Below are 27,195 nucleotides of genomic sequence, written 5' to 3' on the forward strand. Positions count from 1 at the left end.
GCTTAGAAATCCTGCTACGGCTTATTTTATGGGTATGGCTTATTTTTGGGAAAACAGGGTATAAGAGATACGGTTAAGGTGCATTAACATTTAGTACATCTTGAACTTGTTGGTGAAATGCAAGAAGCACAGGCATCACTGCCAAAGAGCAGATCTGGTTGAGTGAACTCTAATTTGACATTCAGGTATTACTGCTATTTTATATCTAACCTTAACACTGACAAGTACACACATAAAGTAATTTCCACACAATGTAGTTCTCTAGGAGGAAAGTTGACCTAATGTGTTGGTGTCAAATGAAGCAAAATGCAAGGCACACTTTCTAAAGATTTCATCCACCCCAGAGACCTTTGGAGATCTAGTTCAGGAGCCAACAGTCTGTGAAGCGAGACTGAGAGCAAAGGAAAGATGTTGCTAGAATAACTATTGGTGAAAGATTGACTTTTACATTTTCTTAAAAAGGATTATTTATAACATCACAGATCATAGGGCTATAAGGAAAGGCTTTCTGGTCAGACGGAAGGCTACTTAGTTCAGCATCTTGCCTCAGACAATTGCCAACCATATGTCTCTGTGAAGTTTACAAGCAAATAAATCACATTAGGATGTTATCTTGTATATTTTAATAGCTTTCCAAAAGATTTTAGAAATTCTGTGTGTTCGGGAAAAGTGTTTATCCTTCCTGTAATATCAAACTACTGTGCGTGTATGAAGAGTGCTCGACAATTATTATTATTTATTCAACATATTTTAACCTACTACCCATCAATATCAGGGTGGGATACAATCATGAAAATGTAAAAGGAAAACAGATAAACTCACAAGCCAAAAATCACAACCAATTTGGTAGCAGCAAAACAGTAAAAAATAAAACAAACCTGCCTGATAATTAGATCACCATAAATGTCTGCTGGGATAAGTAGGTCTTCCACTAGCATCAGAGTTGGGGCCAGTCATATCTCAAGAGGTAGAGCAGCAAAACACATGTCAAATCTTACTGGACTGACCCATTTGCTGCATGTCTTTTGCTTAGTCCTGTTTGCCACTCCCTTCGGGGATTTTCAGACCAAAATGTAATAAGTTTCATTACCTAGCTGAAGTCTGGTTACTCAGCTGTAGTGCATGATGTCATTCATGACTTCGCTTTAAACACCAACGGCTTTCACTGACTTTGGGCTCTTCAAGTGTGAAGGTATTTGTCTTGTCACCAAAATGGGAGTTTATGTTTTAAGAGAAGACATAGTAGCTCTTTCTTTCTGTTAGATTGAACCAGAAATGGGAGGCAGGTGGGCTGTTCTAGGATATTGAGAGTTCAAGTTTGCAAACGACACCAAATTGGGAGGGGTGGCTAATACCCCAGAGGACAGGATCACACTTCAAAATCACCTTAACAGATTAGACAACTGGGCCAAAGCAAACAAGATGAATTTTAACAAGGAGAAATGTATGGTACTAACTTGGGCAACAAATACAGGATGGGTGACACCTGGCTTGAGAGCAGTACATGTGAAAAGGATCTAGGAGTCTTGGTAGACCACAAACTTGGAAAAGGGGGGAAATCACCAGATAGGAATTCAAACATATAGCCAGCACGTGTAGAGACAAAGTCAGAAAAGCTAAAGCACAGAATGAACTCAGGCTCGCCAGAGAGGTTAAAAGCAACAAAAAGGGCTTTTATGGGTATGTCCGTAGCAAAAGGAAGAACAAGGAAACAGTGGGGTCACTTAGAGGAGAAGATGGTGAAATGCAAACAGGGGACAGAGAAAGGGCAGAACTCCTCAATGCCTTCTTTGCCTCAGTCTTCTCCAAAAAAGAAAACAATGCCCGACCTGAAGAATATGGAGCAGATGATTCAGCAGGGGAAACACAGCCCAGAATAAGTAAGGAGGTAGTACAAGAATACTTGGCTAGTTTAGATGTATTCAAGTCTCCAGGGCCAGATGAACTACATCCAAGAGTATTAAAAGAACTGGCAGAGGTGATTTCAGAACCACTGGCAATAATCTTTGAAAATTCCTGGAGAACAGGCGAAGTTCCAGCAGACTGGAGGAGGGCAAATGTTGTCCCTATTTTCAAAAAGGGGGAAAGAGAGGACCCCAATAATTACCGCCCAGTCAGCCTGACATCAATACCAGGAAAGATTCTAGAGCAGATCATTAAGCAAACAGTCTGTGAGCACCTAGAAAGAAACTCTGTGATCACTAAAAGTCAGCATGGGTTTCTGAAAAATAAGTCATGTCAGACTAATCTGATATCATTTTTTGACAGAATTACAAGCCTGGTAGATGAAGGGAATGCTGTGGATGTAGCCTATCTTGATTTCAGCAAGGCCTTTGACAAGGTGCCCCATGATATTCTTGTAAAGAAGCTGGTAAAATGCAGGCTAGACAATGCTACCATTCAGTGGATTTGTAACTGGCTTACTGACCGAACCCAAAGGGTGCTCATCAATGGCTCCTCCTCATCCTTGAGAGTAGTGACTAGTGGGGTGCCACAGGGTTCTGTCTTGGGCCCAGTCTTATTCAACATCTTTATCAATGACTTGGATGATGGGCTTGAGGGCATCCTGAGCAAGTTTGCAGACGACACCAAATTGGGAGGGGTGGCTAATACCCCAGAGGACAGGATCACACTTCAAAATGACCTTAACAGGTTAGACAACTGGGCCAAAGCAAACAAGATGAATTTTAACAAGGAGAAATGTAAGGTACTACACTTGGGCAAAAAAAATGAAAGGCACAAATACAGGATGGGTGACACCTGGCTTGAGAGCAGTACATGTGAAAAGGACCTAGGAGTCTTGGTAGACCACAGACTTGACATGAGTCAGCAGTGTGATGCAGCAGCTAAAAAAGCCAATGCAATTCTGGGCTGCATCAATAGGAGTATAGCATCTAGATCTAGGGAAGTAATAGTACCACTGTATTCTGCTCTGGTCAGACCTCACCTGGAGTACTGTGTCCAGTTCTGGGCACCACAGTTCAAGAAGGATACTGACAAGCTGGAACGTGTCCAGAAGAGGGCAACCAAAATGGCCAAAGGCCTGGAAACGATGCCTTATGAGGAACGGCTTAGGGAGCTGGGTATGTTTAGCCTGGAGAAGAGAAGGTTAAGGGGTGATATGATAGCCATGTTCAAATATATGAAAGGATGCCATATGGAGGAGGGAGAAAGATTGTTTTCTGCTGCTCCAGAGAAGCGGACACGGAGCAATGGATTCAAACTTCAAGAAAGAAGATTCTACCTAAACATTAGGAAGAACTTCCTGACAGTAAGAGCTGTTTGGCAGTGGAATTTGCTCCCAAGGAGTGTGGTAGAGTCTCCTTCTTTGGAGGTCTTTAAGCAGAGGCTTGACAGGCATATGTCAAGAATGCTTTGGTGGTGTTTCCTGCTTGGCAGGTGGTTGGACTGGATGGCCCTTGTGGTCTCTTCCAACTCTATGATTCTATGATTCAGAAACATTGGGTGGCCAGTTGTGCATTGCCAAAAATGAGGACACCAGTTTGCAAAAGGCATTTTTGTTTATAGACACAAATTCAGAAATATTTGCTATACCTTTCTTTAAAAAAAACTGAAATAGACTGCATCTCTTAGTAGGGAAAGCATCAGTCACAGGTGTGCCTGCTGACCTGGTTGGTGGGCAACTTCAAGTCTCCTGCTCTCCCTTCTTTTGGTTTCTTGCCTTTAATTAAGATTTGGACTGGATGGCCATTAAATAGAAGACACCTTCAATTATAGGATTGTCCTCTGGCAACCTTTCAAAATAGAGGAATATCCTCTGTAAAGTGGGGCCCATGACCACTCTGGATGCCATGCAGACAGTGCTATGTTGGATTCCTTCTAATGGTCTGAACAAAGAGCTTTCAACACTTGAAAATTTGAGCCTGGTTTCCCCCCCCCCCCATTACATCCCAGCAATGAAGAAAATTGTTCCAGACCTAGTACTTAAAATGGACACATGTGCACATTCATCGTACAAAGTCTTAAGACAGCAGGCACTGAAATGGGGGCACGTGTTCTTCAGTCTTCAGCTAATCAACCTGATGAATTTCTTGATGATACTAAACTAGACATATGAATCCAACATTTTTTCAAAGGGAAATGGCATGGTCTCTCAGTGATTGCATGAGCCCCTCCTTCTGTTCAAATAGCTTCCATTGCCAACCAGAGCCTCCAATCATTCCTATTCCCAAGTCCTCCTAATTTCACTAGCCTCAAAAGGATGGAAAACACATGAACTGAGTCTCTGCATGATCAGTTTTCCAACAAAGATCTGCTACATGCTGGAGGGTCTTTGACGGAGAAGCGGGAGGGGCTCTCCCCCCCCCCACTATTGTAGCAGCAGCATATTCTTGAGAATTTTCCCCGCTTGCATATTGCTATTTTGCCTTAGAAGAGCAACAGAAAGTACAAACCAAACAAGGCATGAAGCCTTTCACTCTGCTCTTGTCATTGTTATTTCCCCAAACCCACAGCAATATTACTGTGAGGAAATCTAGAAAGAAGATGCCTTTTGGAGGTTGGGATTCAGTCTTGCTGTAACTTTGTGCCTGAAGCATGTGGAGGCTGCTGTAAAATTTTCAGCTATGTTAATTTACACAAGAGACATCTTTGTTGGAATTTATAAAATAGTTTTGTGTTTGTGTTTTGCTGATATTCTGTAAATTAAAGGGGGTCACTTAAATCAGACTTCATAAGCTCTTTTTTCTCCTTTTTTCTTCACCCACAGGAATTGCGGTCACCTCTTCTATGCTTTGTCTCAGTGCTTCTCTGGCAGCCACAGTGGAAGACTTTGAGAAGTTAAAGAACCAGGAAGGGGAGGGAGGGATGCTAAACCTAACCAAGTTTGCATTTCAGCAAATTACATTTCACAAGCACTGTTAAATACACCAAATTCCATCTGTTCATTGTAGCTCAGGAGTGGCACAGGGGCTTTCAAGGAGCGCTTTGTAACTCCCAGGTGGCACATCCACCATGTGATATAGGAGTTGCCATAGCAACAAGTGCTTTTTTTTAGAGTACATTTTTTACTTTCCTGTTTAACCCTTGGTTGTTCAGAACACCTCCTATTCAGGTCCGTTGTAATTTTTCCATAAAGAGTGAAAAGTGAATGTTACTGCATAGGTTAAATGCATCAATGAACTGCATTCATAAAGTCTCAGGTTCAATCATCCTCAGCATCTCCAGTTAAAAGCATTTGAGGTAGCAGGGTTGGAAAGATATTTGCTTGGGACTTTGAAGCCGCAGCCAGTCACATTCACAATATGGATCTGATCTTATCACGTAACACCCCTTCTTAAACCCCCATGCTGGCTTCCTCTCTGTTCCCAGATCCAGGCTCCTTCTCTTTACCTTTAAAGTTGCTCTGCGACCTTCCCTTCTCCTCACCTCCCTGCTCTTATATCACAATACCTGTGACATTTAGTCTTCCGGTTGGTCCACCTTCAAGTGTTCACACACTGGCATGTAATTGCACTGCCTTACAGCAATGTGTGTGTGTGTATGTGTTTTAAGCATATATCAGTATTGCTATCAGTCTGAATGGTCAGTCTGAGGGATTCTCAGAGTCCTTTCCAATTCTTGGGTTCCCGGATCTGTGGATCTTTGCCAAACCAGTCCCTTTCCTTAAGCAATGGTTGCGACTAACTAGTTAAGCACCATGATTAACGTAACCAAAGAAATTGCTCTGTGCCATGGAAAAAATGGATGGGCCTTCACTCCCACACTTAGCTGCTAGGTAGAGAGGAACAACTGCAAGAGTGGGTGGGTGATCTAGGGAGAAAGCAGGTTGGAAGCTAGACACAGAGACATATTTGCTTTGTGCTACATACAAAACTGTGACTGGTGGAAAAGCAAGATCCGGCATCCCCAAACTTTGGCCCTCCAGATGTTTTGGACTACAATTCCCATCTTCCCCAAACACTTGTCCTGTTAGCTAGGGATCATGGGAGTTGTAGGCCAAAACATCTGGAGGGCCGCAGTTTGGGGATGCCTGAGCAAGATCTTTTGGGGTATTAATGCTATGCTCCCTCCATCTTATGCTCAGGTTGTGTAAATATATCCTAAAGGCACCATAGTCTCTGATGACCTTCATTCCAAGGAAACTAAACCTGGAACCCACGGATCCCCTCACTGTTCAGAGATTTGGGGTGGGGAGATTCATCTAACCAGACGCATCAGCAGAACCCCTCCTTCCCCAAAGCCCCTACATACTTCCTGAAATTGGCTCTGGCAGAGTTGGGAAAGCTGCCTGAACAGCACATGGCAGGAGGGGGGATTTGTATCATCTGGCAAGCTGGAACGCTTGCACAGACAAAACTATTGGAAAGGTGTGACATTGAATTCCACCCAGAGGGTTTATTCAGCCGATTCATACTCATGGACTAGGCCCACAAAAATCTCTCAGAATTAAGTTAAACATGGCCAGCTTGAGGCCACTCATTTCAACAAGTCTACTTTGAGAATGATTCAGTCAGATATAACCCATTGCATGATGTATCTTTCACAGGCTTCAGTATTCACAGGGTAGAACATCTGTGCACTTTAAGCTATTATAAAAAAGCTTTTAGTCATGTTTTCTGTCCCTCATCCCATATTATTTCTCTGCTGAACTGGTTCTTCATTTTCACTTGCTTTATTTTTCTTTCCTCACCATTTTCTCCAAATACCATTGCTTACCTTATATCCATTGCTTACCTCAGGCATCCCCAAACTTTGGCCCTCCAGTTGTTTTGGACTACAATTCCCATCATCCCTGACCACTGGTCCTGTTAGCTAGGGATCATGGGAGTTGTAGGCCAAAACATCTGGAGGGCCACAGTTTGGGGGTGCCTGCCTTACCTTATATCCTTGCACAAAATAAACTATATATATATCAAAAGCACGCAAAAAAGCATGCAAAATTACACAAATGCTACTTTTCTGCATAACATGTTGCACATAGAATTTGAATTTCCTTATTGAAGCATGTAAGTGAGGAATAGAAATTACTGTACTGGCTGGGATTGCTCTGAAGAATCCCAGTTCAAAATCCATAGTGCCATTTAGATGGGGAGTTGGTTATATATCATTTCCCAATATTCTTTAACCTTCTTGCATTCCCACCAATGATATATAATGAATTGAAAAAAAATGTTGGGGAAAAAACCTTTGTTAAAAAAACCAGAATCTTTCCTGCTTGGAATTTCAGGTCATGATATAAGAGAGGGAAATTGGAGATTGTTTATGTATGCGACAACAGCAGCAAGCATTTTATTAGCACAGGTATGGAAAACAGAGAAAGCGGCAACAAAGGAAGAATGGCAAGCTAAGGTTATGGACAACGCGGAACTGGCTAAGCTGACAGAGAGGATACATGAGAGAGACAACATCGATTTCAAAAAAGAGTGGGAACCATTTATAAACTATATAAAAAGACAGTACAGTATAAAGATTTGGACTCATTGGCAGGTTTTGACTAAACTTTCACAACTATATACAGTAAGAGGCAAAATCAGCAGGGTATAGAATTTGTTTAATAAATCAATATAGAAATACGGGGGAAGCCAAAGAGGGGGGGAGGGGAGAAGTATGGATATATAAATTATTCAATTAAGATTTGTGGAAAAGTCGTGGTTATTATTTGAAAATTCAATAAAAATTATTTTAAAAAAATAATAGATGGGGAGTTGGCACCGTAACCTTTCCAGACTAGCTCTCAGTAAACCACTCCATAACAAGTGCTATTAACTAACTTCTTGAAGAGCAGACGTTACTTCAAACAGAGGATAGTTAATGGTTACCCTTCTTTTATCCAGTGCATCGCTATACCTTACCAAGAGTGGGAGAGGGAGACTCCCTGCCAGTCACCTGTCGAGAAAGGTGTGTTGCATGAGGCCTGCTGATGCACACTTACCGCGTCATCCAGAAGTTTCCCTGTGCTCTTTTTGCCAGGCGACTTTGAGGGTGAGGGTGAGGGGGACGGAAGAGGGGTCGAAAGTGTTTCTTCTTGCTCAATCTCTTTCTCCAGTTTTATTAATCCAGGAGGCTCCACGCCAAACCTTTGAATGCAGAAGGTTAGCAGTGCTTACAAAACCAGTTCCAACAGGTTAAAAATAGTAGTTACATTGCCTTATGAAAAGTGTAAAAAAACTAAAATCATTATAACAGTATTTGATTTCACGCTTTACCCTACCTCCAGTATTAGAGCCGAGCAACACTCTTGGAGCACGCTCTTTGCTCTAATAGGCTCAGACCCTCCAAGTGTCCTTATTTTCCAGGGACGCCCCTGATTCAGAGAAGCCATCCCGGTTTCTGATTTGACCCTAGAATGTCCCGCTTTTCCTTAGGGTGTCCCTATTTTCATCGGAGGGTATGGAGTTATCCAACCCCGAGTCGTCTGAAAGTAATCCTGTATAGGGAAGTTTTTTTAAAAAAATGTTTAATGTTTTATTATGTTATTATATATGTTGGAAGCTGCCCAGAGTGCTGGGGCAAGCCAATAACATGTGTGGGGTATAAATAGTAAAATTATCATTATGGAATGGGACGTCCCTATTTTCATTGAAGAAATGTTGGTGGCTCAAGGTGACATACATGGTCCTCCCTGCTCTCCATATTATCAGCACAACACCCTGAGGTAAATTAGGCTAAGAGACAGTGACTGCGCCTTCATGGCTGAGTGGAGATTTGAGCTCTGGTTCTCCCAGGCCCTAGTCCAGGCATCCCCAAACTTCGGCCCTCCAGATGTTTTGGACTACAATTCCCATCATCCTTGACCACTGGTCCTGTTAGCTAGGGATCATCGGAGTTGTAGGCCAAAACATCTGGAGGGCTGCAGTTTGGGGGTGCCTGCCCTAGTCCACCCTGTATACCACACTGGCTAGTCTTTCTGACTAGCATTTTTTTTTTACAGCTTTTGATTATATTACATTTGAATAAAGCTAGCAGGCTACCACACCACAGAAGCAGGTTCTCTTTTAGACAGTCTCCTATTTTATGGAAAACCAGTGAAAACTTACAGCAGCAGTAGAAAAAGATATTCTGGAGGCAAAGAAAGGGGGGGGGAAACAGATTCTTCATGGGAGTCTCCTCATCTCATGTGCATGAGCAGTTAAAGGGAAATGCAGAAAATTCAACGGACACCTGTAGCTCCATTTGTAGAAGCTGCCTTGTACCAGCTACTTGTCCTTCTAGCCCAGCATTGCCTACTGTGACCGGCAGAGCCTTGGTTGTCCACACTCAGGCAGAGGTCTTTCCCTGCTGCTTAATGCTTAATGGATATGCTACAGATTGAGTTCTGGGTCTTCTGCAGTCAAAACATGTTTTCTCTTTCTGAGCTACAGTTCTTTCTCTGATTGAGTGCCCAGAATCATAAACAAAAGGGGGAAAGGGGGCACAAGAAGGGAATGTTCTTTTTTGATCAACAGGAGAATGGCTATAGCTCAGTTTTGCATGTGGAAGTTCAATCCTCAGGTAGGACTGGAAAAAGACCCCTGCCTGAAATCCTAGAGAGCCACTGCCAGTCAGTGCAGACAATACTGAGCTAGATGGAACAATGGTTTGATTCAGTATAAGGCAGCTTCCTATGTTCCAATATGATGGAGAAAACATAGCATTTTATAACCTTAGCTACAACCCTCTGATACTAAGCTGTAAAATAGTGACGTGATTAGGCCTGGGTCCTCTTGTCCAAAACTAGCACTCTATCTCTTACATTTTAAAATTATACCCCCATTGCCCAATTTTTTTAAATAAACTACTCAAACAATGAAAATAGATACGTTCTGCTGGGACATGAGAAACCTCCCATGGTATAAAAACAAAAGACTCAATGCGCAGAGAGGATTGCTACCACTATGGTTCAAATTTTATGAACATGTTTTTTGACCCTTGAGGGGAAAAATAGAGAAACCGACAAGTGAAATCATACTGGGTTGTAGTAGCTGCTAGCTGGTCCCTTCTGTTTAATGAAATATCAGCCCAGGCTGGCGCAAACACCTATATATATAATCCATTGACTTCCTGTCTGTCTGCAGATGCTGACAGGCTGTAAATCACTCAGTTCCCACTGGGCCCTGGCTCTACACCTGCATGCAACCTTACTCATCAGATGTAGCTCTTGTGCTCTTTTAAGGAATGCAGATACTTCCCCCCCCCTGCATCTTTACACAATCTGACCTACCACATTTTTCATACTCCAGAGTAGATGGATTTAAATGTTTCCCCCGCTGTCCAGCCACAATCCTTCCTTCTCAGAAACAAAACACAAACTTTTTCCAGCTCCTTTAACTTGGTAGAACTAAATCCACACATGATTGTATATGGGAGAAGCACTAAAAGGAAATGTAATTTAGACGTCGAACTGACAACGCAAAATCCATCTACTCATCTCACGCAATTAGATCAGTCAGTTCTTCGTTGCTTTTAATGGCTGATAGCACAATGCTATTTTGTAAACCACCTTTTATGCACAAGGGAACTTGGGTGCCAGTATTTCACTTCATGCCATGCTTTCAAGACTCTCAGAAGCAGCATGATTCTCAGAGAATGAAATGAGGGATAGGGCTTTCCTGTCCCCTGAGTTCTCTTATATGTGCCAGATGACTTAGTAGAGTGGTAAGGACATTGGCTGGTCACAAACAATGACTGATCCATTATTTCAGATGACCCAAATATATCATCATCAACAACATCATCATCATCTTGTTACTATTTACACATCAGCAGCAGCCCAATCATCCCAATGGAATGAGAACTTGACTCAGTTATATAGCAAAAACAGCATCAGTTATTAAATGTTTCAGCTTGAATAAAAAATAATCTGGTTTGGAAAGACCTGCTCTAATTTTAATTTGTTTTCATACTGGTTTCCTTGCCTTGGTTTAAAGATGGCAGACAACCATATTAAAGGAGGCTTGATTGTTTTTGCTTGAACAACTGTCCACAATAAGCTCCTGTGCAGCCTCGGGTGGACATCTGTCTTGATCGTGGCCAATATAAATTTGCTGAAGCCATCATTTTCTCAATAGCTGCTGCTGCTGTTGAAAATGCAAATATTGCTCAGTTCCTCAAATACTTTTGCCTACCTTGCAGCAATCCGTCCAAGTTCGAGCAAACAAAGGCACACTTCTCTGGGCTGCTTGTGGAGGACTGAAAAAAAATAAGAAGAGACAGAAAGTACTTACAAAAGAGATGTTTTATGTATCTGAGTAATGTACCAGTCTGTTTGCTGGTCCTGAACCTCAAGGCCCCGGCCCTGAACTCTTGACACAGAAACACAATCAAATAAAGAATGGCTATGTTGCTGCTATCTTAGAAGTAGTTCTACTCTCGTACAGAGGTGAGAGTGGTTCTTTTAAGAAGACACTTGATGAGACACATGGGTGTTTCACCTAGAAAGTCCTCTTTCTTGCCTCCAGCCCTAGAGTTGTATCTAAGGCTCAATGTGCATAATTTTCCTTTTCTCTTCATGTGCCCCCCTTCTTCTCCAGAAGAGTGTGAGTGCTCGTTGGGGACAGGAGAGGAAAAGGAAGTTCAGTTGCACACACAGAAATCTGCTGCACCAGGGGAGCTGCGGATATGGTCCCTATGGTTTATTTCTTATGCAAATTTATGCAGATGATTATCAGTGCAATCCTAGACATTTCTACTCGAAACTGAATTCAACTGAGATTAATTAGGATCATTCCTAGATAAATGGGTGTAGGAATGCAGTCCAATGGCTTAGCTAATACATAAAATCATATTATTAAGATTCTTTAAAGTAAAAAATGGTGATTCCTTAAAGATGTTTTTAAGACAAAAGAAAGGCTGTTATAAGCTATATTTTCAGAATGAGTTAATATAATAAAAGATTTTGAGGCAGGGTGGGATTAGCAGAATTGACACCCTATTTATTTATTTTTATTGCATCAAAGATAATAATGAGAAAAATTATTCTGAACAGGCAATGTTTCTTTCCACATGCAACCTAAACTTGTTGTTGAACATCAATAGATATCTGGGGCACTCAGCAGAATTGTTTTTTCTTGAATCCAAATAATATTTATTTGATGATATATACATTTTTGGGTACTGCGTGTTAAACTGAACGAGACAGTAGAATTTTGGTCTGTTGCTAGAAGCATGGGGGCAATCTCTTTATCTAATATTCACTCAAATAAAAAAGTAAGGCTAGCATCTGCATGAAATAAACAATCGTAGCATATTCGCAAGAAATGCTTACAGGAAGAATGGTAAACCTGTGTCCCTCCAGATGTTGTTGAACTCAACTTTCATCAGTCCCAGAAAGCATGACCAATAGGCAGGAATGATGGAAGTCCAACAACATCTGGATGGCCACAGATTTCCCCAGAGTATCCTTATCTCAGATTTATTGTTGACCAAATACAGGCCATTTTAAAAACATATTGGGGGCACTCAACTAGAAAGGAAGCATATTAAAGATAGGATGTATTGAATGATTTTTTTTTTGCCAATTTAGTTTATTTATACGTAAAATAGACCCAATGAAATGAATGGGTCTATTCTGCGTAGGACTGGCATTGGGTGCAACTTTTAATCAACAACTTGTACAAATAGCTAATATATTATCATCTTAGAGATGCTTTAGGGGTCTATGGAGAATAAATTGGTGTTCTAAGGACATCATTATTATTATTATTAGCATCATCATCATCCTACACTTGGGGGAACCCAATAATGAGAGAAAATCTGGACTTCATATGACATGCTAGTAATCATTTGAAATATGCACAACTGGTTGCATGTATATCCTTCAGGTAATTCACCAAATTCAGATTTCAAGGGAAAGAGTCATTATTAACTTCTTCATCGATGGAGCTAATTGACAATATTTGAAAAGCAATACTTTAACAATCATCAGACAGCAATATATAAAAAATATTTCGTATCTCCACTGCATAGTCTGACCAAAATGCTCTAGCAAGGGGGAATACACACACACACACACACACACACACACACACACACACACACACACACCTATAGTCCCTTCACACATTATTAGTGTGTAATGCAGTGGTTCTCAAAGGGTGTGGTGTGCCATATCAAACAACCGTGTTTCTTCTGTGGTGTGACGCACGACCATGCTGAAATCAAGTGGCTCCCATCCCACAATGGCCAGGTACAAATGGGGGGATTTATTCTAAAAAATTAGATATGCTTACTTTTGTGGTTAAATCTACTAAATTAAGAGTTCATCCATAGGTATAGTCCTCCACGGTTTGAACTCCACAAGATTTGATACGCTGGAGCAATCACACCACAAGAAACCACAAAGTTTTGAAACTTGTTGTGAGATATCCAGACGTGTCCTATTAATTTATTTTAATGATGCCGCATTTGAAGACATGACATAGTGCGGAATGATGAGACAACTGAACAGGCGAGAGACAGTTTCTGCCAGAGCTTTGCTTCTCTGATGAAAAGGAATGTGCTGCTGTGCAGCTGGTTCACATATTCCAGACACATTTCATGCATTTCATGACGAAGAATGTGAGAGAGTGAAATCATTGTTAGAGCATGAGAGACAATGCAGGCACTAGCCAACTATTTAAAAATACCAAGTATCTGGTGAAGTGATAAGAGTATGCTGATACGTTAAAAGCAAAATTGCTAGCATTCCTGAGGTCAGTACCGACAGGGGTATGCATGTGAAACTTGGAGGGAGGAGTTCTAAATGATACAATAAGTGCTGCATAGTGTAACTGAATTCTTTTCTGGAAACAGAATTGCTGTTTACACATGCATTTGCCAACATCATCATGGGTCTATAGCACTGCTATTGGTTCCATACTAATGCCAACACTAATGTAATGAGGGAGTTACATGGGACACACTACTCAAAGCCTGCATCTTCTTAAGAGTTCATCATATTTAAGATGGCGACCCATCCCCTGGCATGCACACTGGTGCAGCTGGTGTACACTTACAGCCTACAATAATTTCTCCCCAAGAATCAGTCTGCATTAACCATTTCGTATGAGTCATTTAGTTAATGCCTATGCTAGTCCCTTTGAAATCCATGGGACTGAGCCATTTGAATTAGTCCAAATAAACATAGAATTTGTAGTAAAATCAATCTGATTCATGGCATATTTATAATAATATTACTCCACAGAATTTACTTACCCCACCCATGAGCATGGTTTTGTTTTTAATCTGATTTTTATCTAGCTTTTAGGATAATTTATTGAATGTTGTTGAATTGTTATTGTTTTCATGTAAGACACTTAGAGGTATTGGGGGGGGGGTTATATTAATCAGGAAAATTCTTTTTACAAATAAACAAAAGGAATCTAACCTGTTCAGAAAGGTGTGTGTGAACATGGATGTTTAGCATGCAGCAATGGTGCCAGCTGGAATTTGCCGCTCTCTCGGAGAGCAGTAGGTAAGCCCCAAAGCTTGGCTATGGCAGCTGTGTATAACACTCCTTTTTGCCTCTTTTCAGTACTATGTTGCTGCCTGCTCTCCAGGCAAGTTAACTAGGGGTTAAAAACATGTCAAAGCACAAAGGGCTGCACATGTACTATAGTGTGCAATAACAGTATCATGTTATTGTTTGCCTAGTTGTAAAGAAGGTTGGCCACTACAGATATAGAATACACACTGCTTTTAATAATCCAAGGTGTTCTGTGAATCAGGGATGGGGAGCTGTGGCACTCCAGATGTTTCTGGACTGCAAGTGGTATTATCCTTGTCCATTGGTCGTTCTAGCTGGGACTGTTGGGAATTGAAGTCCAACAATATCTGGAAGACCATAGGACTCCCATCTCTGCTATAAATCAATCAATATCCTTTATCCTAATACACAGTGATCAGATACAACTAACATAGTACTGTATGCATTACAAGTCATTGGACTGCTTGCACACATTGCAAATTCCAACTGTGACATTTTTATCCGTAAAAGTTTGAACACTCACTGAGAGGCAGGTTCTGTGGAATACATTTCAAGGAAACCCCTGGAGCAATCATTGTTATAAACATGGCCTCTTCTAAATATAGTCCTAAGCTTCGTTATATAGTGGTGTTGGTGAAGAAGATTACCTACTGCTGCTACAACTCATCCTGGTTGCACTTTCACCTAGCGTCAGTATGCTTGCAGAAAATAAAGTTTCCTTTTCTGCCTGTATTTCTTCAGGAATCTATATTATCTGGACGTGTCAACAGGAGGAAGGATCAGAATGCACTTGGGGGGAAACTGTGTGGCAATAAAGGAAAAGGTTTGGCTAAGGTTGTTCAGAATGGATTGGTCGGATAATGTGAGTCAGAGAATAACTTGCAGAGTTGTTTGCGAAGGAGGAAAGGGAGGTGAAGACGTTGGGGGGGGGGGCTGTGTTTCTAAGTCTAAGATACAACCCAGAAGATAGAAAATAAAGAAGGCAGCAAATAGAGGATACTTTGTGTAGTTTTTCTACTCCCAAATCATATTTCTGAAGTTGATATTTCCCCAATCTTTGCCAATACTTAATTGATCCTCGCTCATCCTACACACATTGCTAATGTTAATGGAGTTGCTACAAATGATTTTTTTTCTAAAAATTACATGCACTGAGCCCTTTCTTCCACCCACTACACCCCCAACTTCAGTAAAATTGTGTGGCAATCTTTTACTGCCAATGATATGGCAACCTAACCCTTCTTTCACTGCGCACTATTCCAGGTCCTCACCTTTAACACTCCTCTTTATATTGCTTCTTGCTTACTGTGATTCAGTCTCCATTATTTCACTACTAAATAGAAATCTGAATTACCAGCTTCTATGTGGATTTGAGAGAGATCATCTAGTGAGAATTACTAAACACAGATATCTGACTCCCACAGATTGTCTAGTTTTCTCTGAAAGTAGGAGTAAGCATAGTAAGAATCATAGAACTTTTTTAAAAAGATTGATTTTCATAACTGCACAACCTTTGTCAAAAATAATACTATTGATGCAAAACAGAGTGATACGAAAATGCTTTTAAAATCTTCAAAGTGACAAATCACATACAAAAATGTGGATATTTTAAACAAACTGTGTGGGGGGAAACAGACAGAGAGGAAAAAACTTTTCCTGATGCAACAGGCAGTGGGATGTAGTCAGTCAAATAGTCCAAAAAAATCACATGTATTTTTTCACTTTATTCCAACTGAATCATAACAGCAGTGGAACTTATGCTACACAACTAACTTGTTCAGTTGGCCTCAATATGGCCCATTCAGTTCAATGAGACTTGCCCATGTAGACTGCAGCCTCAATCAGAAACGCCTTCAGCTGGATTGGGGCCTTTGTCTCTTAGGACATAAAAGAATAATGTAAATATAGCCATCCAGTATCTTTAATTTTTAAAGCAATATAAATCAAGAAGTTGAATATGCAGAAAATTCCAGAGTATCCAAACAAAGGGTGAATATAATATACTGCTGCAAACATGTGATTCATAAGTCAAAGAAAACCTATAAACCACACATAGTCACTCCCAGGTACTGTGGAAAATCAGGCCCACAGTCGGTCACCATATGTTGCTGGTGGGTTTTATGGGTCAAAAAGGAGTTAATTTAACAGTTAATGTATACCAAACTGAATACTGTTTTATTTCCTCCCACATTTTATTGCTAAAACGAAAGACCACTTAGTGGCTTGCTTTAAAGATTAAAGCTGATTAAGTTTTAAGAACATGTGTTGCATCAAAACAAGTCAGTCACACACCTATGTATGTCATATAAATGCATAAGTGTATGTACGCTAGTGTCACAAGCACTGAGGGTGGAAAGATATACCGTATATGTCAAAACACTCCAAAAAACAAACCACACATATTAGCATGCTAGCATAACTGAAGGCAAACCCTTTTCTTGCTGCGTGGAGTCTTTGAAGAAAGAGGTGAAGCGTGTTCATGGCTTCCAGATCCTATAACCATTCAATAATATAGGACAGTCATATTCATCGAAAATGAATAGCTCAGAAGATCTCAATAATACAGTGAGGAAGGCAAACACCCATTTGTCCTCTGTCAAAACACTCCTATTGTGGTTAGCAGGAGTTTTGGCTGCATGAAGCAGTCCATGGAGAACTATTATAAGAATGTAGACTACTGTTAGAATTTTGCATTATTCACTTAGGCACTGGATCAGATGTCTGACTCACATTTGAGTCATCAGAAACTACTGAGGTGTCCATGTTAAAGATTGGATTAGCATCCCTTTAAGGAAAAAATGGGAAGATACTCAGGAAAAGCCCCATAATGGACTTCAGAATTGTTCAGAAGACCCAGTCATTGATCTATCTGCCACTTAGGTTATACTAAGGGCTTTTGGTGTGTCAAACGTCTTATCATCTTGGGCGGGGTGTGAGGCAATGGGCAAGCCAGAAGACCAGGTTCACCAAGAGATAAGGAGGCAAGGTATGGAGCACAGAATGAGATGCATGGCTTTCTAACCAAAGCAGGATCGTGACAGGCCTGCCAATAAGTCTCTGTTGCCCTTCATGTCTGGTTTGCCTCCCATGAAGGAGCATAATGCACTTTGCTGATAATGGACTTTACACATTTCCCCTCTTCTACCTCCAGGGCATTTTCCTCTGCTTCCCCCTGAAATAATTCACTGGGGGATCCTAGGAATGGGCCAATTGGAGGTCCAGAGGCCTTTGTAGTGGAAACAAAAGGGATTCATTTTCCTATATAATATAATCCATAGTAAGACAATTCAAGGTGGGGCTGCCCTTACATGCTGAAGAGCTCCAGAGGATCCCCCTCCCCCTTAAGCAACTCTGTGCCCATTTTTTAAAGTTGAATTAAGCTTTTAACTTTTTTTTAAAAAAGTCCTCTGCTTTGACACCAACAAAGAAGCACTGAGAGCTCTTCAGTGCTCCAAATCAGCATGTTGACAGTTTCTCTTCTTGCAAAGCTCAAGGACCTAGAGTAGAAAAATAGACACACAGAAAAACAGGAGAAAGAGAGTATAGATAAACAGAGAGACAGAAAGGTACAAGGCTTTGTGAGGAGCCAACTGATCCAACTTGGAGTGTTTTGTTTACATTGCAATTCAGTTCCAGAAAGGGTAAAATCACCTCAGTCCTCCGTGTTATTCAGACTGTGCCCAAAGCAGTTGCACACCTCTAATATTTACTGCAGTGGTACCTTGGGTTAAGAACTTAATTCATTCTGGAGGTCTGTTCTTAACCTGGAACTGTTCTTAACCTGAGGTACCACTTTAGCTAATGGGGCCTCCCGCTGCCACAACATTGCATTCACAACCACATATATAAACCTTGGGGTATTTTCAATAAGTACACATCTGTATTGGGCAAATATCAACAGAAAACTTCCACAGGTGGGGTAGGCCTCTTTGTGAAGTGGAAGAGCCCCATCCAATATAAGTAAAGTAAGTTTGCAAATGCAATGAACCAATAAACTATCCCAGGACACAGAACTTCAGTTCTGTCCCACATCACAGAAGAGCAATAGCACATTTTGCTTATTTGCGTGTTTAGACCTTTAAACCTCACCCTATAAATAAATTCAGACAAGACTCAAATTTTTGGTTTGGTTTTTGGCAGAATTTAGGCCACAACTTTATTGATTACATCAGGTGAGTTGTTGCATAGGCTCTGTGTTATGTATTAGGATTGGCTGCAGTTCTCACTCAGGGCCACCAGTATGTAAATGAAGGACTGAGGACTGTCGCTCACTGATTGGTTAGTTAGTTGGAAGTTGTTACTGTTACAAGTTACTTAGTATTATATAAAGCAGTCAGCTGGGCTGCAGAGAGTCAGACTCAAGGAGCAGTTCTAACTGCTGTAATAAAGAGCTGTGAATCTAACAGAGCCATGTCCTTCGTCCATCTTTCCCACTATTCAACACTCTGGTTTGACTAGCTCCCTGCACCGTTGCAGGTAGCACTGACCCAGGGCACCAGCATAGGTCAGCCTAGGGTGAACACCTGGATAGGGACATGCTACGTCCACCACCCAGTTGGACTCAGGCACGGGCACAACCCCTCACAGGGTTGACCATACCATTGAGTCCCTGCATTCCTTTAATGGAATACCCTTCACATAGGGATGGCGAAAGTGTTCCCCCATCCCTATCACCTGAATTAGAGCCTATCCGCTCTCCGCCAACCACTCACACCTGTAACCAATCCCGTAACCCCAGTGACACGGAGGTCAGCCATAAATCATTCCCAGACACAGACAGATGAACCCCACCAAGCCTGTAAAGGGACACATTGTGATAGATAATGCCCGGGTGACGGATAACTGTCCCGCTCATGGTGGACGTGTTGGCGCAAGAAAGAAGGGGGGGTTCCCAAGCCTGGCGAAATTCCCCACAGCCCCTTGACACCAAAATGATGCAGCCACCAGGAGAGGGGACTCTCCATGATGTCTGAGTAGTGAGCAAATTCGAACCCCGAAGCTACAGCCGCAGGTCAGGAAAAGCGGAGCAAGCTTGTAAACGCAGCCGTCCGGCAAGCAAGGCAGCAGCGAGCTCCGGCTCAAGGGTCCAAAGCCCCTTGAGGGAAAAAAAGCGGGAAAACAAGGGAAGGCAAGGTGGGGAATTAACTATGGAGGAAATGACTAAAGGAGAAAGGAAATTAAGGGAATAAAGGAAACAGATTCACTGTAAGCGTTGAAGATCGTTCTCTCTTTTGGCTAGCAGTGGACATGTTGCTGATGTTCCGATGCACTGACCAAAAGAGGAAGCTCTGAGTCACGTGCATGGGCATATATAGGTCCCTTGAACGGTTTGGATAGCGTTCCATTGGCCTGATTCAGCCCAGCATCAAGGGACCTACCAATCGGGTGTCGTGGCTATCCAATCGAACCCACCCACAACACAGGGTTCAGTTGCCAGTTTGCACCGCAACACATGCCCTCTTTGAGGGAGGACACAATTTCTTTCACAGAAAAAAAGAAATGTAATGGAGTGTCCCCCCAAAAAATGTGTGACTAGTGCTTTGTCCCCAAGGGGGCTTGGTACTTGTGTTTCTGAAAGAGAAGCTTCCCAGATACCATGGCAAGCATTTTAAAAAAAAACAACAACCTGAGAGGGGTTTCAAAAACATGGGAGGGGGTTGCTGTCAAAGGAAGCAAATCAGAAGTCCCACAGGGCACGCCATAATGTTTTAAAATAATGTGAACTAGAGGTTTTTTTCAACATAATGAAAATCAAATGCTGCAAGGCCTGTTTCCAGACAGAGAGGCCTGTAAGCAGCACATTTACAACACCCACAAGAAAACTGACCCGGTTCACAGAGCTTGTTTGTGTTATCACTCTTCCCAAGGTACCTCTTGAACTTGCTTCAAACTTGACTTGCTTTATACACTCAAGGTGCAACTCAAATTAAAAAGCACCCTGGATAAAAAGGAATCCTGATTCATCTCTGACTCATTACACAACAGGCAGCGTTCCTAGTGTGACCCGACAATAACCCCATGTACTGAGCAAAGGAGTGAATCGAAAATACCTTCTTCCAGTGAAAATAAACACAAATGAACAACCTCCAAAGAAAGAACTTCTGAAAGCAAATTGACTGTGTCTCTCACAATGTAAACAACCCTAGAACTGCTCTAGAGGTACATTCTTCTGGTTGCATCTTCTGAAAGGGATTATTTTCTAAGGGCATATAACTCTAACTGGGAACTACATTGAGCTGGTTTGCCAAATCCCCTGTTGCTAACATAAAGTCACATAGGCCTACCAATCTGTGATAAAATAGAATACCAGACTGGGTTCATCCACAGGTAGTCGTCGCCCCACTGATGCCAAATCAGGGACAGGGCAGATTGTGGGTGGAGCTGCCATTGCGGTAACAACTGGGCTGTCCCACAACTGTCACGTTGCTAACTGGTCTGCATCTACCTCATGGGTTGAATTGTCAACCCCAGCTTTGTGTGTTCAGGGCCTTCTCAGCGTCTTCACCCACATTATGGAATGCTTTGGCCTGCAAAGTGCAGTTGCCTTCCTTCCTCACCATTTTTGCTATTGCTCTTTTAAACTGCTGGTCCTGCCCCTCTCATGGTGGAACCGCTTTATGTATTTATGAAATTCTAATGTTCAATGTCGTGAAGACACCTCTTTGTGACGCCTTTACAATAAAAAAATAAAAATAAATAGAAAAATAAACCAGAAGGTGAAAGTCTTTTACAGAGAAGTCAAAACAGGAAGGGAAATGGAACATTCGTGTTTAGTTGTTTCCAAAGCAGCAGGGACTGGATATTGTTTTTATATATGTATAAAAAGTGGTTCAAAATTGGGAAAGGAGTACGACAAGGTTGTATATTGTCTCCCTGCTTATTTAACTTATATGCAGAATTCATCATGCGAAAGGCTGGACTAGATGAATCCCAACCCGGAATTAAGATTGCCGGAAGAAATATCAACAACCTCAGATATGCAGATGACACAACCTTGATGGCAGAAAGCGAGGAGGAATTAAAGAACCTTTTAATGAGGGTGAAAGAGGAGAGCGCAAAATATGGTCTGAAGCTCAACATCAAAAAAACCAAGATCATGGCCACTGGTCCTATCACCTCCTGGCAAATAGAAAGGGAAGAAATGGAGGCAGTGAGAGATTTTACCTTCTTGGGCTCCTTGATCACTGCAGATGGTGACAGCAGTCACGAAATTAAAAGCCGCCTGCTTCTTGGGAGAAAAGCAATGACAAACCTAGACAGCATCTTAAAAAGCAGAGACATCACCTTGCTGACAAAGGTCCGCATAGTTAAAGCTATGGTTTTCCCAGTAGTGATGTATGGAAGTGAGAGCTGGACCATAAAGAAGGCTGATCGCCGAAGAATTGATGCTTTTGAATTATGGTGCTGGAGGAGACTCTTGAGAGTCCCATGGACTGCAAGAAGATCAAACCTATCCATTCTTAAGGAAATCAGCCCTGAGTGCTCCCTGGAAGGACAGATCGTGAAGCTGAGGCTCCAATACTTTGGCCACCTCATGAGAAGAGAAGAATCCTTGGAAAAGACCCTGATGTTGGGAAAGATTGAGGGCACTAGGAGAAGGGGACGTCAGAGGACAAGATGGTTGGACAGTGTTCTCGAAGCTACGAACATAAGTTTGACCAAACTGCGGGAGGCAGTGCAAGACAGGAGTGCCTGGCGTGCTATGGTCCATGGGGTCACGAAGAGTCGGACACGACTAAACGACTAAACAACAACAAAAGAAAGAAAGAAAAAAGAAAATATAGGGGAAAGCAAACATCAAAAATCAGGTGCACCAAGGTGCTCAACAAGCACTCGGCCAAAGAAGGGAGAGAGAACAAACATTTGCTATGCCCTTCACAATTTACACTGATTTTTCATACCTATTTGTCTTACTAATCATGAAAAAGCTGAGTTGCCCTGGCAACTGCCACGTTGTCAGAACTATAAAGTCACAAGGATACAAAAGTCTTTCATAAGGCATTGCAAATACCAGAATTTCAGGTGTGTCATGTGTGGACATATTTCACAGCACTATTGAAAAGAGTCTTTCACATTTTATTTTATCCTTCACTGTCTTTTTTTTTTTTTTTTGCTGCATGTGTGGGAAGTACATTGCCTAGCAGGGACGAATAGAAAGGTTTCTAATTACAATTATTGCCATTCTTCTTCGTTTAAATTGCACTAGCACCAAAAGGGATAACAAGTCCTCCCTTTAACAAGTATTTAGTGGAAAAGCATGGGGAAATGGAAGAAAACTGGTTATTCTTCCATTTCTAAAGGTATTCAATCAAAATATAATTTAATTAATTTCAGGGAATGAATTCCAATTAGTTTCCCATCACACCCTTGCCCTGACTTGCTAGGCAAGGAAAGGGTTTCAAAATGTTGTGTGTTGAAACACGTTCTACCTCATTTTTTTGCTGTGTGAAAGACCCAGCAAGATTATGAGGGGTTGACTATAGGTCCCACCCTGCCATTTGGTTTATCCACACATCCTCCTGTTCTGCCGCTTTCCCCCTGGGAAAACCACTCTTTAGTGCTCAATCACGAAGAGTCGGACACGACTAAACGACTAAACAACAAGTGCTCAATTGGAGCAAATGGCAATTGATAACTGAAATCATGTGCTGGCGGGTTGTTGTTGTTGTTGTTGTTTTTAAAAAAATTGCACAGAGCAAGGGGTGCCTTGCTGGCAGTTTGCAGGCTGGAAAACAAAGCAGTAGCCATAAGAAGGTAACTTATCCATGAGGTTCAGTCCTGAGTACTATGTTATCTAGGTAGCTGTTGGGGGGCAGGGGGCAGAAGTTCAGGTAGGCCAGCTTTGTAACTGAGGTGGATTTCCAGAGTTGCGTAGTGGTGGGAAAGCCCTGACACACATTGCCTGCATCATCACCATAAGTGTGATGATGTGTGTGGCACAGGCTATCTAAACATGTAGCTGCGCAACACCAGTGCAAGTACAGTGGTACCTCAGTTTATGAACACAATTGGTTCCGGAAGTCTGTTCATAAACTGAAGCGTTCATAAACTGAAGCGAACTTTCCCATTGAAAGTAATGGAAAGTGGATTAATCCGTTCCAGGCGGGTCCACGGAGTACTCAACCTGAAGCGTACTTAACCCGAAGCATGGGTGTAATTGGTTCCGGAAGTCTGTTCATAAACTGAAGCATTCATAAACTGAAGCGAACTTTCCCATTGAAAGTAATGGAAAGTGAATTAATCCGTTCCAGATGGGTCCACGGCGTTCGTAAACTGAAAATTCGTAAACCGAGGTGTTCATAAACCGAGGTTCCACTGTAGTCGGTTGAGGAAAAACTGTCCCCACATTCACACACAAACACACACCCAGCACCCAAAGCGGTAATATTTCTTTTTCTCAAAAAACTTGTGCAAGTCGTTACTTGAGCAAGTAGCTGTGCTAACTTCATCATCATGGCTTTGACCAGAGCAGAGCAAGGGGCCATCCAACTGGCAGACCTCTCGACACATATGTCACAAAGGACGGTCGCTGGGAACGGTGGCTTGAATCTGTCATTCATATTAAAAAGGATATCATTACATTAACATTGTTTTGCTGGAGTGGTCTAGTCATAATGCCTCATGCCAACACACACACAAAATGAGCTTTTTAAAAACTGTTAATTAGCTGTAGATATTTGACTGATTTTGATTTTTGAGTGGAGGACATGTTTACTTGGGTGGTATATAAATGCCTGGAATGGATGTAATAAAATACATTAATAATTATCACGTAATGATGGTGATGAGTAAGATTAGAAGCCAAGGACAGAATGAAGATAGCACAATCTTCTCTCATATTAAAAATGCAAGGAAAAGAATGTCGAAAAGGGAGGCAAACAGATCAGTTGCAATCCAGATAAGAGCTGCACACACTGAAAAACCTTTTGAGCAGTGGAAAACAGAAGTCTCTTGATGATCGCACAGTGAGTTCATTTAGTGCTCCAGCAGACTTGTCTCCCATCACAACAGCTTTTCACTTTTTATTTGATTCTAAGTCCAACCAAACAATTGATTCTCTTCATCTACGGCTGAAAGGCAATCTTGAGGCAAAAGGTTGTCCTAAATTTTGTATCAAAAGAGATTTCTCATAAGCATGAAAGGAGGAAAAATTATATTATTAAGATTATGACTTTGCTGAAATTGTTGCTTCTTGAAGGCAGAGGTGGTCAAGATAAAAATAAACTGTCCATCTCATACTCTGCTTCAGTTCTCTAGGTGAATCAGCCAGCAAAAAGGTCAGTGTGTAATCTGGAAAGTCAATTTCCAAGCTTCTGTATCTCACTATTTAATCCTTCACCTTTATTTCTTGGTGGCTAAAAGTAGAGTGGCTAGACTTTATTTCTTATTTGGATGAGCATTTTATGTCCTGTTCTTATATTTGATTTGTAACTTGTTTGCTATTTCAGTTTTTATCCTGTAAGGCACTTTGGTATTAAAAAAATGATGAAATAATTATATTAACAGTAGCAGCAGCAGCAACAACAAAAGCAGTAATTGTTTGTGAAGAAGGATTACATTTTGTGGAAACAACCACATGACTTCAAAACAAAACAATTCCCGAATGTAGCAAAGAGCTATATGTAAAACTCTACTATATTGTTTTAAAATATTAATTTAATTAATATGTATTTTATTTCATGAAGTCTATAACGTGAATGTTTTATCCATAATTTTGTTCTGAAGCTCCTGAACTTGTCATGCCTAATAAAGGTTATTGATTGATTGAAAACTCTACACAACACACATACTATTATTATTTGCATTTATTGGTTGTTTTGTCCCCAAAAGTGACTTAGAATTATTGGCAAAACAGTAAAAGTAAAGTTAAAGGGACCCCTGACCATTAGGTCCAGTCGCGGACGACTCTGGGGTTGCAGCACTCAGCTCGCTTTATTGACCAAGGAAGCCGGCGTACATGACTAAGCCACTTCTGGCAAACCAGAGGAGCAGCGCACAGAAACACCATTTACCTTCCCGTCTGAGTGGTACCTATTTATCTACTTGCACTTTGATGTGCTTTCGAACTGCTAGGTTGGCAGGAGCTGGGACCGAACAACGGGAGCTCAGCCCATCGGGGGAAATTGAACTGCCGGCCTTCCGATCAGCAAGCCCTAGGCTCTGTGGTTTAACCCACAACGCCACAAAGATCAAAAACATTATAAAACCAGCACAAAAGAAATAACATGTTGATACACATCCCACAGTTCAAAAGAGACTACTGTACAAATATCCTCCAAATTAAAGGATGAAAGCCCAGATAAAAAGAAACCTTTTTGCTTATTGCCTAAGAGTTGATAGTGATGGCACATTCCTGGGCAGAGCTTTCCGCAAGAGGGGAGCCACTACTGAAAAGGCTCATTCTCATATCACCACCATCCACACTTCCCTCAAAAGAAGCACACACAGAAGGGCCTCAGCTGATGAATCCAGGGTCTGGGTTGGCATTAGAGTTGTTTAAGTAGTATGGTACAATTTTCATGAAAGCAAATTGATCATGAATGCTATCGGGGGAAATAAAGGGGTGGATCTGGGTAAGTATGGGCAGAGTTCCACTCATGTAACATGGCTTTCCTGCCCCTTTTTCCCTCCCCACTGCGGACCTTTGGAAACATCACCAAAGTCTCCTCTTGACCGCTGGGAGAACCTTCCTCAATAGCGTTGGACAGCTGTGTGGGATGGGATGGGGAGTGAAGTCAGCGAAGCTTTGTGTGAGTAAAGGTGCATTTCCACTCACTCACTCACGCAAGGCAACTTTGGATCCATTCCAGCAGTAATACCGTCCCTCTTTCATTTAAACAGTTTTAAGTGCACACTGCAAAGCAATAAAGTGCAGTTATTACAGAGCTGTAGTGATTTTGGTGTTGCTGCTTAATTATTAGTTCACTTGGGACTTGTTTTTGGTCTAAATATGAAATTAAAATAAGAATTAGCTTACTGGAGTTATTAGTTCTTCTTTTTTCCCTCCACAGGAAAATATTGTTGCACTGTACCCCAATCTCCAAGCAGTGCAAGATTCCAGAGGTTCCAGGAGCCTAGCTTACCCCAGGGTTCGGTTTCCTCACAATGAGGGGCAGCAGAGGTTGTGATGTCTTTATGATATAGGGTTTATTTACACATACAATCTGAGCCTAGGATGGAGGGGCTTCGCAGCATTAACATCCCAAGAGGATCTTGCTTCTCCCATAGCCACAACCTTGGATTCCTGCAGAAATCAAGCATGTCTCTTTTCCTATGGCTTTTGTCTGCTTCCAATATTTATCCTTATTCATGTCCTAACAGCAGGATACTATTACTATTCTTTTACTAATCCTCAATGTCAACATATAATCCACACCACTTCCTAACACTCCGAATTCCCTATTGCCATTTTGGGTTACTAATCCCATCTACTAGTCTTTCTTTGCCATTTAACATCACTGTAAATTTTATAATATTCCATTGTTTTAAGATTTTTCTGAAAAACAGGGGGAGTGGGATCTCAGAACCAATCTACTTGCTTAATCATTTTCCCCATGCTTGGGCATACAGAATTCTGGCTGTTGTTGAAATGTATAGTGACTGGGTCTGGTATGATGCAGCAACATGTCCTTTTATATTTCTCTTGCACTCCAGAGTGTATTTATTTTTATATGCTTAATAAGAGAACAGTAATCATACAATTAGCTGACAAAGTCACATCCTAAGTATACAGAAATATTTGGAGGATATCATAATGATGCCAATAACAATGATCCAATAAGCATACTTAA

The 27,195-nt window shown here is 41.5% G+C and overlaps 1 protein-coding gene across 1 annotated transcript in view; it reads right to left on the reverse strand.

Annotated features, from left to right (window-relative positions):
* GAS2 (growth arrest specific 2) overlaps window positions 1–27,195 on the reverse strand; it is a 119,773-nt gene that overhangs the window by 33,135 nt on the left and 59,443 nt on the right. Inside the window, exons 5-6 of the mRNA XM_035117548.3 lie at window positions 11,067–11,130; window positions 7,895–8,039 (exon numbers count right to left, since the gene is read on the reverse strand). Coding sequence (XP_034973439.1) covers window positions 7,895–8,039; window positions 11,067–11,130 — 209 coding nt within the window. The remainder of the gene's footprint in view (window positions 1–7,894; window positions 8,040–11,066; window positions 11,131–27,195) is intronic.

Source organism: Zootoca vivipara, chromosome 1, assembly GCF_965207765.1.
Source record: "Zootoca vivipara chromosome 1, rZooViv2.hap1.1, whole genome shotgun sequence".
Lineage (NCBI taxonomy): Eukaryota > Metazoa > Chordata > Lepidosauria > Squamata > Lacertidae > Zootoca > Zootoca vivipara.